Source organism: Triturus cristatus, chromosome 10 (genome assembly GCF_964204655.1).
Source record: "Triturus cristatus chromosome 10, aTriCri1.1, whole genome shotgun sequence".
Taxonomy (NCBI): domain Eukaryota; kingdom Metazoa; phylum Chordata; class Amphibia; order Caudata; family Salamandridae; genus Triturus; species Triturus cristatus.
This window is the reverse complement of record NC_140593.1, coordinates 900004944-900025322: the sequence shown is the minus strand read 5'-3', so window position 1 is coordinate 900025322 and position 20379 is coordinate 900004944. Positions and strand designations below refer to the sequence as shown.

The 20379-nt window shown below is 40.7% G+C and overlaps 1 protein-coding gene across 4 annotated transcripts in view; it reads left to right on the top strand.

Moving 5' to 3' along the window:
* The window catches only part of CDC25A (cell division cycle 25A), a 255238-nt gene that overhangs the window by 32248 nt on the left and 202611 nt on the right, over positions 1-20379 (top strand). For all 4 annotated transcript variants that reach the window (XM_085628703.1, XM_085628701.1, XM_085628704.1 and 1 more), the window contains exons 4-9: positions 65-110; positions 229-267; positions 1121-1157; positions 1422-1514; positions 2026-2145; positions 2581-2718. In XM_085628703.1, coding sequence (XP_085484829.1) covers positions 65-110; positions 229-267; positions 1121-1157; positions 1422-1514; positions 2026-2145; positions 2581-2718 — 473 coding nt within the window. The remainder of the gene's footprint in view (positions 1-64; positions 111-228; positions 268-1120; positions 1158-1421; positions 1515-2025; positions 2146-2580; positions 2719-20379) is intronic.

Genomic DNA, 20379 nt, shown 5'->3' with positions numbered 1-20379 from the left:
GACTTCTGAAAATGCTAAGCTGTTGTGTAAGGAGCTGTAAAACTACATTTTGTTTCTGTTGCAGGCCTTGGCCTTGACAGCCCACTGGACATAAAAGACATGGAGGAAACGTACGTCATTTTTTGTTTCCTATAGAAGTGTTAATGTGAGTTTTGTAAGTATGTGGGCAATACTATACATGTTTTACTTGTTGATGCTTTTTCTGAATCATTTTTATTTCTTTTATAGATTTGAAAAGGCACTGCTTGAGTCAGGAAAAGTTATAAAGTGAGTTTATTAATGTTACACCTCAGGAAGTGTTTAACACTTTGTCCTACTGCTTATCCAGCAGACTGATTGTGATCCGGGCCACTGGAATTATGAGGCAGGAGAGGGTCAAATTATGTGGCAGGGTTGGGTAAATTATGTAGTATGAAAAGCCAAACTATGTAGCAGTACTTGGCACAGTTTGAAATACTATTACTTCATTATTTCACCATTTTTCAACTTGGTAACACTAAGTATTGGTTACCAGTTTGACAATCAAATATAACAGTAAGCAACAGAAAGGTGACCAATCCAGCTTTGCAAAGGTCCTTCCACTGCGAAGCAACACATGTTATTGCATGTATAGTAAATTTGGAACCATTTGAGCAAGAAACATTTTTTCTGCTAAAATCTGCAGAACATGCAGGAAATGATGGATTATGCGGCAACTCCATAATTTTGCGTAAATCGCAGCGACCGCACAATCAAATAATTCCAGTGGCCTTGATTATGATCAAGAGCTTTTATATCTAGTTACAGACTGGCTTTGCTCGGATATTAAAGGAATCGCTTCCTCTTACACCTTTCAATCTGGCCTGGCCCGAAGGCCCTGCCAAGAATACGCTTGTCTGGAAAGAGTTTGTCTCCATTCCTTGTCTGTTGAAATGAGTACGAGCCATTTCTCTCAAACTATGGAATGTTCACAAGCCGTACAAACTGATTCACCCTGCACTCAAACTTGACCTCCATTTGTGTAACCTGACCGCTAGACACTGTGGTGATCATTCAGAGATCCCATTCTATAGAGCATTTTGTTAACGCATTGCGGAATTGAACAAATGGGGTTCATGTTTTTTCTTTTTTTTTTTCCTAGCATTAAATTGCCAATAAGAAGAATAAACTCCCTTCCAGTAAGTAACAAATTACAAGAATGCTTATCTTGTGAGGGTGTCTGTTTTTCTCTCGTGTGAATGGAAAAATGTTTGAGTAACACGGACATAACTAGTTTAATGCTTGAAGGTGTTAGGTGGGGGTGGGAAGTACACTGTATTGATGATCTTAGTTAATGTGCATGTATGTCCATTCCCAATACCCATATAGTCGCCATGAATAGTCTGTTGCAATTAGTGTTTTGCTTTCATGTGCAGTAAATTTTGTATTTTATTTTTTTACAGCAGAAACTCCTAGGCTCTAGTCCAGCTCTCAAGAACAACCATTCTGAGGACTGTTTCTTTCATTCTAACCAAGATGATGAAAATAAGGAAAATGTAGGTTATGGTATATTTGATTCTGAGCGCAAGTATTACTATGGTCACTGCTCAAGGGGTTTATACTGACCACTGCACTTTATTTGTGCTTTGCAAATTTATGGGCAGAAGAGCCAGTGGTTTCTTTTTGACTTTTAACCTGATCATGGTGAAATGTCAGTGAAACTGAGTTGGACTTTGTGCATGCTGAAAGCTAAATTAATTGGCATGCAATTCGCTGGAGTGGTTTGACTAAAATTCTTAAACAATTTGATTGTTTAAAAAAAAAATGCTCGTTCGTATCCATTCTTGGAGATAGCTTGTGTAGTCATTTAAATGTTAATTAATATGGATTTTATCAGAATGTCAACTTAGTATTGATTCTTGTTAATGTAGTTTATGTGATTGCTGTGTTCTTGATGCTCTGCTCAATAAAAAAAGTTACAAAAAATGCACTTTTATTTACCTTTTTTTTAAAAATTAATTTCCAGTGAAATTGATTACTGTGTGTATTTGTGTTGCTGTCTTGCAGGAGGCATTCCAGTTTAAGATGCCAAGCAGGCCAGCTTCGCGAAACAATCTCCGCATTAGATTCTTGGTTGATGGGAAGGATCCCCTCGTCCAAAGGCAGAACTCTTCACCCGCACGTATGGTACATAAATTGTTATATAAAATCATAATATTGCAAATCACCTTAACGGACTTAGCTTCTTGGGTGCACAAAATGTGTTATTTAAGTGCCACGTTAACTTAATTTTTCTGCATAGACGTATGGGTAAAATGTATTTGTGTAGATTACCTGCTAGGGTCACCAACTTTAATGACTCATCTCCCATCGCTGATCTGGAAAAGATTAGCCTGACTGGGACTTGAAATGGTTCTCATTACTCATGGTGGACGATTACCTGGTCTTGAGCTTTTTCTTGACCGTTTGGAAAAGCCCTTGCATTTTCCAAACAACCTCTAAAATTGTCTGCTACATTAACTATAGTTATATTTGGACTTCAGTTTTGTCTAAATGCTTGTTTAGCGAACTGTGCTCAGTGAGTTTAAAGTGGGTTAACTGATGCCTTTCTTCACAAACTAGTTCCCTAGTTCGGAAAGAAGTGAAGCTGAGCCGGAGAAGTTTACTCGCATCCTTTTGCATAAGCCGTCACTGACTTCCTCAGTGAATGATGACGAGGATGATGGATTTCTAGAGCTCCTGGACAATGAGGATTTTGAGGTACAATATATATATATATTGTATTTAGCCTAAACGAGTCACATAGGTGTTTTGTTACTAAAGACCATTCCCCTATTGTTGCCTAAACCTGCTCAGGTGACTAGGCTATTAAGTTATTTTAAACCGTGTAGGGAATTGATGGTGCAGAAACACTCTAGCTTTGGAAGGATTTATTGCCCTGGCAAATTAAGTCCATTTTACCTCTGCACTATAATTTGTTATTGCTCTTGCAGTGAGCTGGTTCAACTTGAGTATTTAGTTCTGACAACTATAGTAGTGCTATGGGAAGAGGGGTTGCCTGTTAGCCCACAGGAAGATGGCCGCACAATAGTGCAGCTCTGCCGGCTGGAGAAAGTATCCGCCAAATATCCGGGCCCCATGCAGCCATCAACGGCCCAAAAGACAACAGCTGTGCACATGAAGAGCAGGGGAGAAGAGCGTGCACCTAGAAGACAGAAATAAATAAAGCAAGAGTGCGGAGCTCTTCTCTGAAAATGTCCGACTGGAAAACGGAACCCTCCGGAGGGTGATCTAAGCAGGGGTGCGACGCTGTGCTTCAAGACCAACCAGTGAATGGCGCAGGGGCTCGGAAGAGGCAAGACTTCTGCCCCCTTGAACATTCGGAGGCGAAGGAACAGCGAGGAAAGGTACGGCCGCGACATGCAGGAAGACCAGTGAGGGCGCTGAGTGGTGAGCAGCGGGTGCAGGAGTGAGCGAGACGCTGCGGCACCTGTGCCCAGAGAGAGCAGCTTTGACGGACGACTCACACCATGATTTGGGGAGAAGGGAACCCAAGTCTGGCACTATCTTGAACTAGGAAAAAATCAGTGGGCAGTGCGGTGGAGGTCACTGGCCCGCTGAGGATTACCGGCCACACACGAGGCGCGCATACAACTGATGAACAAGGCCTTAGGCCGTGGGGGACTGCCGCGCATAGGGCCCCGCGGCGCATAGGGCCCCGCAGCACCTGAGCAAGGACCAGAACAAGACCAAGGGGCCAAAGGACGGGTGCCGCGTAGGGCGAGGCAACACCTCCGCAACATGTGGTGCTGGCTGGCGGGCCTCTGGGCGCCTCACCAGAGACCAGGACAAGGAAAAAGAACGCAGGGAGCAGCAGCAATACATCAATAGAGCGTGGCATTGGCAGAGCGGTGGGCTCGTCCCCCGCACACGTTACGGCACTCTCCACCAGCACAAGGAGGGGTGAATGTCAAACTAAGGCTCTCCTCTGTGGAATATAACACACAGGGTGCAACCGGCCAGTAGGGAAGAGACCGAACACAGAGTGCAGCTGAACGATATTGGAGCATAACCCACCCTCCCAAGAACAGTGGCACAGGCAGAGACACGCCACAAGATGGAATAGCACAGGCGCTGAACTGCGTAAACATAGAACAAATGCGTAGCAAATGGAAGCAGCAAGAAAAGTGAACTCAGTCCCACCCCCTGCAGTGCAAAAGGAGACCGAGTACGATCCTAAACCTTCGGGGTGGCATAGACTATATTACACGATGGGGAAAAGCAGAAAAACAGCAATCGCGCCTCCCCTTTGAGGCAAAGATGCCATCAAAAACCGTGTCTCAGGCATATTCAGACTGAACAGGAAGCACCTTCGCGATCAAACGACTCTCTGGAGGCCACATTGCGAGCCATGCAGCAAAGTGTACAATTGATAGACGGGTAGATAGATGCTCTTAACTTCCGAATGGACAGCATGGCCTCCAAGCTGGAAAAGCAAGCTGGCAGGCTCAACACGGCGGAACCGCGCATATCGGGAACTGCAGACGATATCCAGGACCTGACCCAAAAACAGTTAAATATGGATAAAATACTAGCAGTGATACAAGCAAAGAATGAAGACCTGGAGGCGAGGTCGCGCCGTAATAACCTGCGCATAATTGGGGTCCCTGAATCTATAAACACCGGTCGCCTGGAAAATTATGTCGAAGAAATGCTGCAAAATATCTTTGGAAGTGAAGTTATCAGCCATACTCATTGTGGAACGGGCGCATAGATCCCTACAGGCACGACCGCCCCGGAGCGCTGCCACACCCTATTATTGCCAAACTTCTCATTTATAGAGATCTGGATGTAGTATTGCGCATGTCTCGAGAGAAGGGTTCCATCAAATTTGACGGGAATGAGATATCATTCTATGAAGACTTTATAGATGCCGTCCAGGCAGCCTGGCGAGAGTTTGGCCCAGCAAAAAAGAAGCTGCAATCATTGGGACTTAAATACGCCATGCTTTATCCGGCTCGTTTAAGAGTGGACTTCGAAGGCCGACCTGTCCTTCTTAATACACCAAAAGCAGCAACGGAGTTCCTCAAAGTGGGGAAACCACGGACCAGGCCACTGAGTACTGAAACGGACGATGGAGAAAAACCTGTCACAGGTCCAGATGGTCACGAATGAACTGGCGATAAAGATATGTAACTTCATGGGATAAACTGGATTAGTAGGGACAGCCTGGGAGTACCTCACACCCAGTCAGAAATTGAGGGAAAGTGCGCTGGGACATAACTAATGTTCACTGGGGATACGGCCTGCCCTGAGGCTATGGTGCCTTAAGAGAGACATGATGATCAGGCTGGATGGGGGGGGTGGGTTTCTCTCGCTCTCTCCCTCTCCCCATGGGCTATAAGTTGGTGGTGATGGCTGCATGTACGAGACCCCTGGCCCCCTTTGTACCATAGAAGGTTAAAGTGCTATTGCACCCCCCACAAGGGTAGACCCCACCTATATCAAAAGTTGGCTTTTTATCACAGGCCTAATGGGCCGATGGTTAACATGTTTTCTAATTGCAAAAGTCTAGGTTTTGATTGGGCATGGCTTTGGCAGTTCCTAGAGCCAAAATGGGTGGGGGAAGGGTTATTGTTTGGACACCCCAAGCACATACATACCACTATCTAGTCTGTGCGTACCAAGAGCTGGAGCACTACCTCCCACTCCGACTCCGTGCTCTTTGAAATGAATGTTGGAACAAACGTACTGAACCTAATCACGTGGAATGTACGTGGACTAAACAATCCCCAAAAGGTTTTTGCGTACTTTGACAGGCACAAAGTAGATATCTCATTTATCCAAGAGACGCACCTCACCCCGCAAGCAGAGACACAGATTGGCACACGTTGGGCACACACAAAAGTTGCATCATCATACTCCTCCTATTCTAGGGGAGTATTCATCGTAGTCCGTAAGGGTAGCCCCTTTACTACAATACATAGCTAAACAGACGACCAGGGGAGATACATTATCTGGCAGGGGAACTGCAGGGGCACAACTCTAACACTCATAAAATATCTATGGACCCAACTTGGGTGACCCCCGATTTGTTCACCACAATATTTATTCAACTCTATAAATTACAATAATCCACCATTATCTGGGGCGTGGATTTCAATTTTCCCATGGACCCGACGGTAGATAGGTCTGGGGCTCCCGCTGGTCCATTAATACAGCGAGTAAGGCACTGAAAGAGGGAATGGTGGACTGGGAACTAAGTGACATTTGCCTAATCCGGAACCCGGGGAAATCTGAGGGCATGTACGTCTCGGCCGCACATAACATGTGGTCTGGATTAGACTATTGGTTGGTAACTCATAAAGTAAATACCTGGACACACACTGTGAGGAACCTATCTAAAACACACTCGGACCACTTCCCAGTGTTGCTGTCTGACTCTCCCGACTGACGTCCCTTGACCGTTTCAGTGGAGACTGCAGGCCTCGGCCCTCACTGACGCGGTCTTTAAAGACGGAGTGAAAACGGCCATTCTACAATATTTTAGTGACCACTAAGGATTGGTTGAGTCACCAGGGATACTCTGGGTGGCCTTTAAGGCCACGTTTCGAGGTGCATGCATAGGACTCATGGCGGGTGTCCTGTCATCACTACGAACGAGAATATCCACACTGGAAAAACTGCAGACGTTAGAGAGAGCATATGAAGCGGACTATGACCCACAAACGTTGGCAGACATTAGGACACATCTGACCAAGTATAGAGACGGCGGACCAGGTGCTCCGCTTCTTATAAAAAAAAATGGGAGGTGAGATCATATGGGGAGGCCTGGTCGTAGCCTTGCAGCTAAAATAAACAAGTCCTGTGACCTACCGCAGGTGCTGACACACACCAAACAGGGAGGAAACAGTCAACATGGCTCAGGAAATACTCTTGTAGATTTTTATGCAGAACTATACGGAAGCCGCCAATCTGCCGCACCAAGTGAAACATACATATTTAGATGATATAGCATTAGCGTGGCTATTGGCAGAGCAAAGGGAATACCTGGTACTGCCAATAACGGACGAAGAGGTGTGCGACACGATTCGCTCCTTGCCAAATGATAAATCGCCTGGGAGCGATGGGATTCCCAGGGAATTCTATAAAACAATCTCTGAATTACTAGTCCCTCAAATAATAGAGATGTTCCAGGAGGCGTATGATAAACAATCTCTTCCCCCACTCTCCGTGAGGCATTATTAACAACACTACTGAAACTTGGGAAACCACCCAAACTGGTAGACTCATATCGCCCATTGTCGCTTATAAATACAGACATAAAGATTTTGGCAAAGATTATAGCAATGAGATTACAACCGGTAATACAGGCCTTGGTGCTTCCAGACCAAGCTGGTTTCATCCCCTCGATCTACCACTCCGGACACTATTTGCGGTCATGCATTATCTCAGTCCCACAATGCCGGCGGCGGCGGCAGTGTTTTTTAGACGCCGCCAAGGCATTTGACTCTATACAGTGGCCCTACATGTTTATGGTGCTAACTACAGTGGACATGCCGCAAGCCTTCCTGAACTGGGTAAAGTTGCCCATGTTCGCGTAAATGGCATAATATCCGAGCCAATAAAAATGGGTAGGGGAACGAGGCAAGGATGCCGGTTGTCCCCTATTCTATTTTACCACGCGTTCGAGCCATTGGCTTGTATCATACGGCAGAAACACACAGCGGCTCTGTGATTCCGCCAACAACCTTTGGCGATATCGCTTTACACAGATGATATGGTAATCTACATGAGACCCAAAAACAAATTTAGAACCCACGGTGAGAGAAAATATTAAATTCGAATGGCCCTCCGGACTATCCATCAACTGGGGCAAGTCCATGATATTCCCCCTTACGCCGGCTACCACACCTCGTTACAATGGAATTCCCTCTAGTGGTGTGAGGAGCCATTGAAATATCTAGGTAAATGGATACACAGGGACCCCGAAATAGTGATTCGCCAAAATTACGGCACTGCTATTATAAAACTTCGAGATCAAATAACGCGCTGGATCAGACTTCCCTTGTCACTTGCTGACAGATTGGCCATAATTAAGATGGTCATCTTACTCAAATTCTTATATCTATTTGTAAACTTCCCCATCCCCCTCACGCAAGAATTTTTTAACACACTGCAATCCTGCATGATATCTCTTGCCTGGGCAGGTAAACAACCCAGGATAAGTTGGCAAACACCTACACGCCCATGCATGCAAGGTGGGTTTGATGCACCGGATCCTCACCTGTACTACCTGTACGCTCAAGCACACTTTGCTCATTACTGGCACCATCCCCAAAGATCTAGCGCACATACGGCCATAGGAAGCGATGACATACGCCAGATTCCCTTAAATGCAATAATACCGCATGACAGCCTGACCAACCATCTTAAATCTGCGAGCCCGCTGGAATGTATGACCAGAACATGGAAAATGCTTTCAGAAGAGTGAATAAGACGCCCGTATATGCGGCGGGGCTTCCCCTACTACGTCACCCTTCGATATCAGTCACTAGAGAAACTGGAGCACTGACTGTATTGCAAGAGGGCGGGCTTAGATCGATGGGGAATCTTTCCCTGTAGGATCTTTTCTCGCTAACCGATTTCATTGGCAACAGGAGTGGCAATTAAATGCAGAGATTCGTATACCAAGACTGAGGTCAGCAAGGAAAGCATTGTAGCCCTGCTTCCCTCAGGAACCACCTGAACTGTGGGCCCTACAGACCTTATTAGGTGGTACTGATAGGAAAAAAACTGATCACTACATTATATAAGACCGCTCTGAAAGAGCGCAGGAACCCTATGGATGTAGCTAGAGACCTTTGGAATACTACTCATGACTTGACTATATCAGAAGTGGATTGGGAGTTCTGCTACCGGATAGGAGAGAAGCTCCCCTCAAATAGCCGCATCAAAATAATACATTTCAAATATTTGCAGCAAGCGTACTATACCCCCCAGCAATTGCACAAATATGGATTAAACCCTGACTGCATATAGGAGGTGCCGAGCCGTAAACGCAGATTTCCTGCATCTAGCCTGACCTTCACTCAAATAGAACAATACTGGCCACAAATAACCCAACCAAAAAAGGGAAATAGAGTCCAGTGCTCTCCTGTTGTGGGTCTGCTGGGTCTCATTAAAGACTTAGTTGTGTAACTTGTTTATAGGATAAATATATACCTATAACTGAGATCAATCTTATCTTTTGGTTTCCAGAAGGTTATACACCATGCAATAGTCAAATGTGTATACGGATCTCAATTTACATTAATTTCGGAATATTTATACAGTCAGAATACAGAGAAATGAAAAATAGACAAAAGGTGTGTGAGGAACAAAATTCATTTATATCAGTGAATGGTAGTAAGGGTACATAAAAATAAGACAGTTGTATATCACAAGGGAGGCATGATTATACATCCAGTTATTACTCCACTGTACAATATATCAAACACTTTTTCAAAGATATATGATCAATTATCTAGAAAGAAGTGTGACAGTCGACGTTTCGGTCTTCATACGTGAATTTGTGAGACCATCTTCAGGACAAGAAGTTTAAAAGTTGACCCCTATAAGTTAAAAAGTATATAATGAATATATAAACTATACAAAACACACACCTAAGACAAAAAATAATAACAATTTGAATAATCATTGAATAAAGGAAAGTCAATTCTGACATTTCAGAAATGTTGTATCAGTCAATTAAACATCCAATGATTGTTGAACAAGCTAAAATGATGAAACACTTTAGTCAAAGTCAAATGGTCACTTGTATTAGGGCTCCATCTTACTAAATTATACTGTACTTTAACAATAATCGTTTAAACCATCTCGTTTCATTTCATGGTTAGACAAGGCTAACTGTTTATTCTATGTCATCACTCATAATGACACATTCAAATGACATAATCAACGAATAAAGGAAAATCAATTCTGACATTTCGCAAATGTTGTATCAGTCAATTAAGCATCTAATGATTGTTAAACAAGCTAAAATGATGAAACACTTTAGTCAAAGTCAGATGGTCACTTGTATTAGGGCTCCATCTTACTAAATAATACTGCACTTTAACAATGATCGTTTAAGCCATAAATTCATCTCGTTTCATTTCGTGGTTGGACAAAACTAACTATTTATTCTGTATCTTCACTCATAATGACAAATTCAGATGACATATTTCTAGGGAGAGAATTTGATTCGTCCTTTCCTCAAAACTTAATAGATTGTGGGTTGTTGTGAATGCCTGAGGCCCTGTTTGGATCGAATCGCGACAAAGTTTTGTAATAAGGGGGAAGTTAGTCATGGTTGCACTTAAAGCTATGAAATTGAACACATAATAATGTGAAAGACTGTTATTGAATCACCGTGATAATCCAAAAAGGTTCAATATGTATTTTAAACAAGAGAAACATCATTTAACTAATGCAAGTAATTTTACCTCGTAGTGTTTTGAATTGATTATGGAATTCGTGGATATCTTCCTTTCTTTGTATCGAGATTTAAATTAAAACCTCTCGCTTAACGCTATGTAAAGAGAAATCATATCGTAAGTTTTAAATGCTTTAGAGCGACTGAAAATGTATCTAAGCCAAAAAGGTAAAAGTATATCGAGGTACCTTTTAAATTTGGCGGTTTTTGAGAGGCAAACTGTCGAAGTCTTAAGGGTACTGTGTAGTTACACCGGCAGAAAACGTCATTCGTGTATTTAAAAACTGCAAGAGGAAAATGAGAGCATTTAGTGTGTTGTGGTTACAGTTGTTAATAACCTCACACATAGTAAGTGAAAGAAATATCAACCAACCTCGTAGTGGTCTTACTGTTGGTTCAGACAGAGTTAAGCCCCATATGAATGGCGCTGTGATCGCTTGCTGCGTAAATCGAGCAATGGGAATTGTTGTCACCGTTACGGGGCGTTTTACTTAAATCCCACGAAAATTACTGCAAAAGGAAATTGGGTAGTATTAGGTTAAGTTGTACTACTTTAGGGGCATTGAAAGCAAAGGCCAGGCGAAAACTAACAACTAACCTGGCGTGAGCACAGCAGTCATCTACGTTGAATCGCGGCATCGAGCATTGGAACTGCCGAGATCGGTTGGTCTTAAATATACATATTGTGGCGGTATAGAGATAGGACTTGTAAGTAGGTCACATGGTATGTCGGTACAGAAATCCGTGTCGGCCATGTTGGAATGGGATATTTGCATCAACAACGCTAGAATATAGTATGTTTGTCAAATTCTTTTAGTGTATCGATGATATATTGATTATATTCTGTTTTAAACTAATTGATCCCTATAGTCGAAGTATGTAGGATAAATTATTGAGATAAACTCTTAATAGTTCTTAGACGTACTTATATCACGGAACACACACTCCAACAGTGTACCTCCAGTTAAACCTATGTGACCAAAAGTTGGAGGTAGGACAGTCATTGTATGCACAAGACGAGGTTGATTTAACCCTTAGTGACAAGGGTTGTGTATATATAAACACATATTTTATATACTATGTCACATCTTTATGATTACTGCGTCATCAAGAATTGAAATTAGGGTATTCATTATGCATACAGGACGGAGTTGGTTCGTCACATGGTAGCAAAGATTGTGTATACAGATACCTATTTGGTTCTCTATGTCCCACCTTTATGACTACTATGCCATCAATAGAATCAAAGATCGGATATTATACATTTTAGTTACAGGGTGATTGCAAGTATTTAAATCACATATATTGAAGGGCTGTTACAAGCAGAGTGTCCTTATTATCATCAGTGGTATTTAGGTTAGCAGCTGTAACATCAACAGTTTAATACACATAGATATAGATCTCAACATCGTATAAACCTGTATAGTGTTCAAAAATAGCTCACAGGTAGTTTGATCAAGTATAAAACAGTAATTATACATAAGACTAGAGCTATTTATAGATTATACGTTATAGACCAGTATCTATTACAGATAAAAGATTACATGTCGTTGGATTGTAGCTGAAGTCTAGAGACAAGCTAAAGTGTGCCATTCGGATGTTGAATTGAGACCACGGTTGATCAAATCTGTCATGCAGATCAATTTACCTTCCTTTAAGGTCAAAAGTCGGTCTACATTACTTTGTCTCTTTGAGGGTTTGATCACATCTAGTACCCACCATTTCATATCTTTATCTGAATGACCCTGTCTCTGATAATGCTCCACGAGTGGTGCATTTTCTGTGTGACATCTTATCCGAGATTGATGTTGTAGAATCCTTTTTTTGATTGGTTGAACTGTTTTGCCAATATAATGTAATTTACACGGACATTGTATGCAATAAATTACATTACAAGTATTACAATTGGAGAATGATTTAAGGGTGAGTGTAATACCGTTGATGGTACATTTTTTGATTGTTTGCGAGGTGTTACATGCTAAGCACATATTACACTTAAAATGTCCAACAATGGGGACCAGCTGTCTCATGTTGTCTACTGTGTTGTTAGGACGGTCTTCATATGCTCTAACCAGACGGTCTCTAAGGTTGGTTCCCCTTTTGAAAGAGAATAGGGGTTTTGACTGGAATTCAGGGAGATTTTTTAATAAATTCCAGTGTCGATTAATAATCTTCTTTATAGCATTAGCATGAGTTCCGAAAGTCGAGACACAAACCAGATGAGGTTGTTGTGGACGATCTTTCACAGTCAACAACATTTCTCTGTTGTTATACCATGCACGTTTCATGGATTTTTTAAAAAGTTTGGATGGGTAACCCCTGGCTTTTAATTTTTCTGTAAGTTTTTTAGCCTCAATGAAGTAGTCATTTTTAAAGGTACAGTTTCTGCGTAAACGCAAGAACTGCCCAAAAGGGAGGCCATCTTTAAGGGCTTGAGGGTGGTGACTTTGATATTCAAGCAGGGTATTTCTGGACGTTGGTTTTGTAAACAAGGTGGTATATAAATGGTGAGAAATATCATTCTTGATAGTTATATCCAGAAAGTTAATCTCCGCATTGTCAAATTCCATGGTGAATTTCAAGTGTGCATTTCTATGGTTAAGCCAGACATGGAAGGTGTTGAGTTCTTCCTTTGTGCCATGCCAAACTAAGAAGACATCATCTATATAGCGAAGCCACTTCATGATGTTAGCGGAAAAAGGGTTCGTTACATTGAATATAAATTCGTTTTCAAATACAGAGACATAGATGTTCGCAATGTCTGGGGCGTAAACAGCTCCCATCGCTACTCCTTTTCGTTGTTGATAAAAAGTATTCTGAAAAAGGAAAAAATTCTCACACAGAGAGATACGAACACATTCAATAATGAATTCTGTAGGCACTTGATGTGGTCTGGCTCTGGTGTCTAGAAGGTTGCATAGAATCTGTAGAACTTCCTCTTGAGGGATATTCGTATAGAGGCTCTCTATATCCATGGTGACCAGGTATTCATTCAAGGGATCAAATTCAAAATTTTCAACTATGTTAATCACAGCCATAGTGTCTCGGATATATGCAGGATGGTTAACAGCAAATGGTCTGATAAAGAAATCTGCATATTGGGCCAATGGCTTCAGGATGGAGTTACAACCCGAAACTATCGGGCGACCAGGTGGATTTAGAGGGTCTTTGTGCACCTTTGGGAGCAAATATATAGCAGGAACGGTCGGTGTTTTATTGACGAGGAAGGCAGATTCTTTCTCTGAGAGCCAACCACCATCAAAACCTAACTTGCTCAGTTTTGATATTTCTGTAGTAAGTCTGTTTGTGGGATTAGTTGCAAGTTTCTTGTAGTGTAGAGGGTTGGATAATTGTTTAAGAGCCTCTTCAGTATATTTGTCCTTGTCCCAGAGGACTATCCCACCGCCCTTGTCCGCGGGTTTTATCAGGACATTAGGGAGTGATTGAAGATTTTGCAATGCAACTTGTTTTTCTTTTGAAAAATTAGATTTATATTGTATCTTCTGTTTGAAGAGATTATCAATCTCAATGAGAATTGCATTCTCAAATGTTAGTATTTCCTTTTTTACCATACAGTTACTGGGGTAAAACGTTGATTTGTTTTTTAGACCTGTGACATCGTTGTCAGAACAATTTTCCTTTCCTGTGAAGAAGTTTTTTAATCTCACAGTGCGGAAGAATTTGTGGATTTCTAATTTAGTGTTGAATAGGTCATTTTTATAGGTAGGCACAAAGCTCAACCCTGAGGAAAGAACCGCAATTTCTTGTTCAGATAGGGTATGAGCCGATAGGTTGAAAATCGGTATTGTTTGGTCAGGTGCTACCATTCGTAATACTGGTTGCGTGTCTGACGAAACCCTGGTGTATATTGGTTGCGGTACCATCCTCGTTTGGAACCCCGTTGTCTCCGAGGGGGACCTGTCCCTCGGCGGTCCTGCCCTAAAAAATTCTGCCTAGAGGTAGAAGGTTGTTGATCGTAATGGCGGTAGGTTGTGTCTATAGACTGATCGCTACCAGTATCCGAATTGGTATCTGAGAAGGTAATTCTCTTCTTTGGTATTTGGGCAGAATTTTGAGGATTATAGAAATCCTTCTGTAGGTATGGATACGTTTTTTCTTTATTGTATCTTTTGATATCGTTTTGTAGTTTCTCAGTTTTTTTATGAGCGTTGAATTCCTCGAATTCTTTGATTGTTTGCTGTACCTTATCAAGGAGGAATTTACCGTTAGTAATAGCAGAGTCACCTAATATCTTTTTTTCTAGAGTTTCAATTTCTTTAGCTAGGATCTTCAGTTGTCTGATGGCAGTTTCTATACTTAAAACCATCCAAGTGCGAGAGCATTTGTTGGCAGAAAAGCTAAAGCCTGTTTTAAATTCCTCGTCGTCAGTAAAAATTATTGGAACATTTCGGATCTGGAGACCCGTTGGGATGATATTTGCATTCAAACAGTCCGTCAGAAACTTAGCATGGAGTTCTGTTCGTACTAGTTTCTTTTTAAGACGCTCGAGTTGATTAAGATCAGACTCATAAGGAAAAGAGGCGGTGAGGCCTTTATTGCCCAATAGTGAGGGGCCGCTAGCGATTTTCAATATATAATCATCAGTATAGGATAATGTCTCTGCTTCAGACATCTACGTTATTATTTTTAGAGGCAATCAAAAAAATAATAAAAAACCACTTAAAAGTGATCCACAACAGACAATTGTCTGCGCTTAAACACAATCTATGTAATGGATAACCCAATATACCCTTGAGGGCTTGGGCAGATAGTATGTATGGGTAGGGTGTGCCTTCAAGGGGTTTATTAAAGACTTAGTTGTGTAACTTGTTTATAGGATAAATATATACCTATAACTGAGATCAATCTTATCTTTTGGTTTCCAGAAGGTTATACACCATGCAATAGTCAAATGTGTATACGGATCTCAATTTACATTAATTTCGGAATATTTATACAGTCAGAATACAGAGAAATGAAAAATAGACAAAAGGTGTGTGAGGAACAAAATTCATTTATATCAGTGAATGGTAGTAAGGGTACATAAAAATAAGACAGTTGTATATCACAAGGGAGGCATGATTATACATCCAGTTATTACTCCACTGTACAATATATCAAACACTTTTTCAAAGATATATGATCAATTATCTAGAAAGAAGTGTGACAGTCGACGTTTCGGTCTTCATACGTGAATTTGTGAGACCATCTTCAGGACAAGAAGTTTAAAAGTTGACCCCTATAAGTTAAAAAGTATATAATGAATATATAAACTATACAAAACACACACCTAAGACAAAAAATAATAACAATTTGAATAATCATTGAATAAAGGAAAGTCAATTCTGACATTTCAGAAATGTTGTATCAGTCAATTAAACATCCAATGATTGTTGAACAAGCTAAAATGATGAAACACTTTAGTCAAAGTCAAATGGTCACTTGTATTAGGGCTCCATCTTACTAAATTATACTGTACTTTAACAATAATCGTTTAAACCATCTCGTTTCATTTCATGGTTAGACAAGGCTAACTGTTTATTCTATGTCATCACTCATAATGACACATTCAAATGACATAATCAACGAATAAAGGAAAATCAATTCTGACATTTCGCAAATGTTGTATCAGTCAATTAAGCATCTAATGATTGTTAAACAAGCTAAAATGATGAAACACTTTAGTCAAAGTCAGATGGTCACTTGTATTAGGGCTCCATCTTACTAAATAATACTGCACTTTAACAATGATCGTTTAAGCCATAAATTCATCTCGTTTCATTTCGTGGTTGGACAAAACTAACTATTTATTCTGTATCTTCACTCATAATGACAAATTCAGATGACATATTTCTAGGGAGAGAATTTGATTGCCTCTAAAAATAATAACGTAGATGTCTGAAGCAGAGACATTATCCTATACTGATGATTATATATTGAAAATCGCTAGCGGCCCCTCACTATTGGGCAATAAAGGCCTCACCGCCTCTTTTCCTTATGAGTCTGATCTTAATCAACTCGAGCGTCTTAAAAAGAAACTAGTACGAACAGAACTCCATGCTAAGTTTCTGACGGACTGTTTGAATGCAAATATCATCCCAACGGGTCTCCAGATCCGAAATGTTCCAATAATTTTTACTGACGACGAGGAATTTAAAACAGGCTTTAGCTTTTCTGCCAACAAATGCTCTCGCACTTGGATGGTTTTAAGTATAGAAACTGCCATCAGACAACTGAAGATCCTAGCTAAAGAAATTGAAACTCTAGAAAAAAAGATATTAGGTGACTCTGCTATTACTAACGGTAAATTCCTCCTTGATAAGGTACAGCAAACAATCAAAGAATTCGAGGAATTCAACGCTCATAAAAAAACTGAGAAACTACAAAACGATATCAAAAGATACAATAAAGAAAAAACGTATCCATACCTACAGAAGGATTTCTATAATCCTCAAAATTCTGCCCAAATACCAAAGAAGAGAATTACCTTCTCAGATACCAATTCGGATACTGGTAGCGATCAGTCTATAGACACAACCTACCGCCATTACGATCAACAACCTTCTACCTCTAGGCAGAATTTTTTAGGGCAGGACCGCCGAGGGACAGGTCCCCCTCGGAGACAACGGGGTTCCAAACGAGGATGGTACCGCAACCAATATACACCAGGGTTTCGTCAGACACGCAACCAGTATTACGAATGGTAGCACCTGACCAAACAATACCGATTTTCAACCTATCGGCTCATACCCTATCTGAACAAGAAATTGCGGTTCTTTCCTCAGGGTTGAGCTTTGTGCCTACCTATAAAAATGACCTATTCAACACTAAATTAGAAATCCACAAATTCTTCCGCACTGTGAGATTAAAAAACTTCTTCACAGGAAAGGAAAATTGTTCTGACAACGATGTCACAGGTCTAAAAAACAAATCAACGTTTTACCCCAGTAACTGTATGGTAAAAAAGGAAATACTAACATTTGAGAATGCAATTCTCATTGAGATTGATAATCTCTTCAAACAGAAGATACAATATAAATCTAATTTTTCAAAAGAAAAACAAGTTGCATTGCAAAATCTTCAATCACTCCCTAATGTCCTGATAAAACCCGCGGACAAGGGCGGTGGGATAGTCCTCTGGGACAAGGACAAATATACTGAAGAGGCTCTTAAACAATTATCCAACCCTCTACACTACAAGAAACTTGCAACTAATCCCACAAACAGACTTACTACAGAAATATCAAAACTGAGCAAGTTAGGTTTTGATGGTGGTTGGCTCTCAGAGAAAGAATCTGCCTTCCTCGTCAATAAAACACCGACCGTTCCTGCTATATATTTGCTCCCAAAGGTGCACAAAGACCCTCTAAATCCACCTGGTCGCCCGATAGTTTCGGGTTGTAACTCCATCCTGAAGCCATTGGCCCAATATGCAGATTTCTTTATCAGACCATTTGCTGTTAACCATCCTGCATATATCCGAGACACTATGGCTGTGATTAACATAGTTGAAAATTTTGAATTTGATCCCTTGAATGAATACCTGGTCACCATGGATATAGAGAGCCTCTATACGAATATCCCTCAAGAGGAAGTTCTACAGATTCTATGCAACCTTCTAGACACCAGAGCCAGACCACATCAAGTGCCTACAGAATTCATTATTGAATGTGTTCGTATCTCTCTGTGTGAGAATTTTTTCCTTTTTCAGAATACTTTTTATCAACAACGAAAAGGAGTAGCGATGGGAGCTGTTTACGCCCCAGACATTGCGAACATCTATGTCTCTGTATTTGAAAACGAATTTATATTCAATGTAACGAACCCTTTTTCCGCTAACATCATGAAGTGGCTTCGCTATATAGATGATGTCTTCTTAGTTTGGCATGGCACAAAGGAAGAACTCAACACCTTCCATGTCTGGCTTAACCATAGAAATGCACACTTGAAATTCACCATGGAATTTGACAATGCGGAGATTAACTTTCTGGATATAACTATCAAGAATGATATTTCTCACCATTTATATACCACCTTGTTTACAAAACCAACGTCCAGAAATACCCTGCTTGAATATCAAAGTCACCACCCTCAAGCCCTTAAAGATGGCCTCCCTTTTGGGCAGTTCTTGCGTTTACGCAGAAACTGTACCTTTAAAAATGACTACTTCATTGAGGCTAAAAAACTTACAGAAAAATTAAAAGCCAGGGGTTACCCATCCAAACTTTTAAAAAAATCCATGAAACGTGCATGGTATAACAACAGAGAAATGTTGTTGACTGTGAAAGATCGTCCACAACAACCTCATCTGGTTTGTGTCTCGACTTTCGGAACTCATGCTAATGCTATAAAGAAGATTATTAATCGACACTGGAATTTATTAAAAAATCTCCCTGAATTCCAGTCAAAACCCCTATTCTCTTTCAAAAGGGGAACCAACCTTAGAGACCGTCTGGTTAGAGCATATGAAGACCGTCCTAACAACACAGTAGACAACATGAGACAGCTGGTCCCCATTGTTGGACATTTTAAGTGTAATATGTGCTTAGCATGTAACACCTCGCAAACAATCAAAAAATGTACCATCAACGGTATTACACTCACCCTTAAATCATTCTCCAATTGTAATACTTGTAATGTAATTTATTGCATACAATGTCCGTGTAAATTACATTATATTGGCAAAACAGTTCAACCAATCAAAAAAAGGATTCTACAACATCAATCTCGGATAAGATGTCACACAGAAAATGCACCACTCGTGGAGCATTATCAGAGACAGGGTCATTCAGATAAAGATATGAAATGGTGGGTACTAGATGTGATCAAACCCTCAAAGAGACAAAGTAATGTAGACCGACTTTTGACCTTAAAGGAAGGTAAATTGATCTGCATGACAGATTTGATCAACCGTGGTCTCAATTCAACATCCGAATGGCACACTTTAGCTTGTCTCTAGACTTCAGCTACAATCCAACGACATGTAATCTTTTATCTGTAATAGATACTGGTCTATAACGTATAATCTATAAATAGCTCTAGTCTTATGTATAATTACTGTTTTATACTTGATCAAACTACCTGTGAGCTATTTTTGAACACTATACAGGTTTATACGATGTTGAGATCTATATCTATGTGTATTAAACTGTTGATGTTACAGCTGCTAACCTAAATACCACTGATGATAATAAGGACACTCTGCTTGTAACAGCCCTTCAATATATGTGATTTAAATACTTGCAATCACCCTGTAACTAAAATGTATAATATCCGATCTTTGATTCTATTGATGGCATAGTAGTCATAAAGGTGGGACATAGAGAACCAAATAGGTATCTGTATACACAATCTTTGCTACCATGTGACGAACCAACTCCGTCCTGTATGCATAATGAATACCCTAATTTCAATTCTTGATGACGCAGTAATCATAAAGATGTGACATAGTATATAAAATATGTGTTTATATATACACAACCCTTGTCACTAAGGGTTAAATCAACCTCGTCTTGTGCATACAATGACTGTCCTACCTCCAACTTTTGGTCACATAGGTTTAACTGGAGGTACACTGTTGGAGTGTGTGTTCCGTGATATAAGTACGTCTAAGAACTATTAAGAGTTTATCTCAATAATTTATCCTACATACTTCGACTATAGGGATCAATTAGTTTAAAACAGAATATAATCAATATATCATCGATACACTAAAAGAATTTGACAAACATACTATATTCTAGCGTTGTTGATGCAAATATCCCATTCCAACATGGCCGACACGGATTTCTGTACCGACATACCATGTGACCTACTTACAAGTCCTATCTCTATACCGCCACAATATGTATATTTAAGACCAACCGATCTCGGCAGTTCCAATGCTCGATGCCGCGATTCAACGTAGATGACTGCTGTGCTCACGCCAGGTTAGTTGTTAGTTT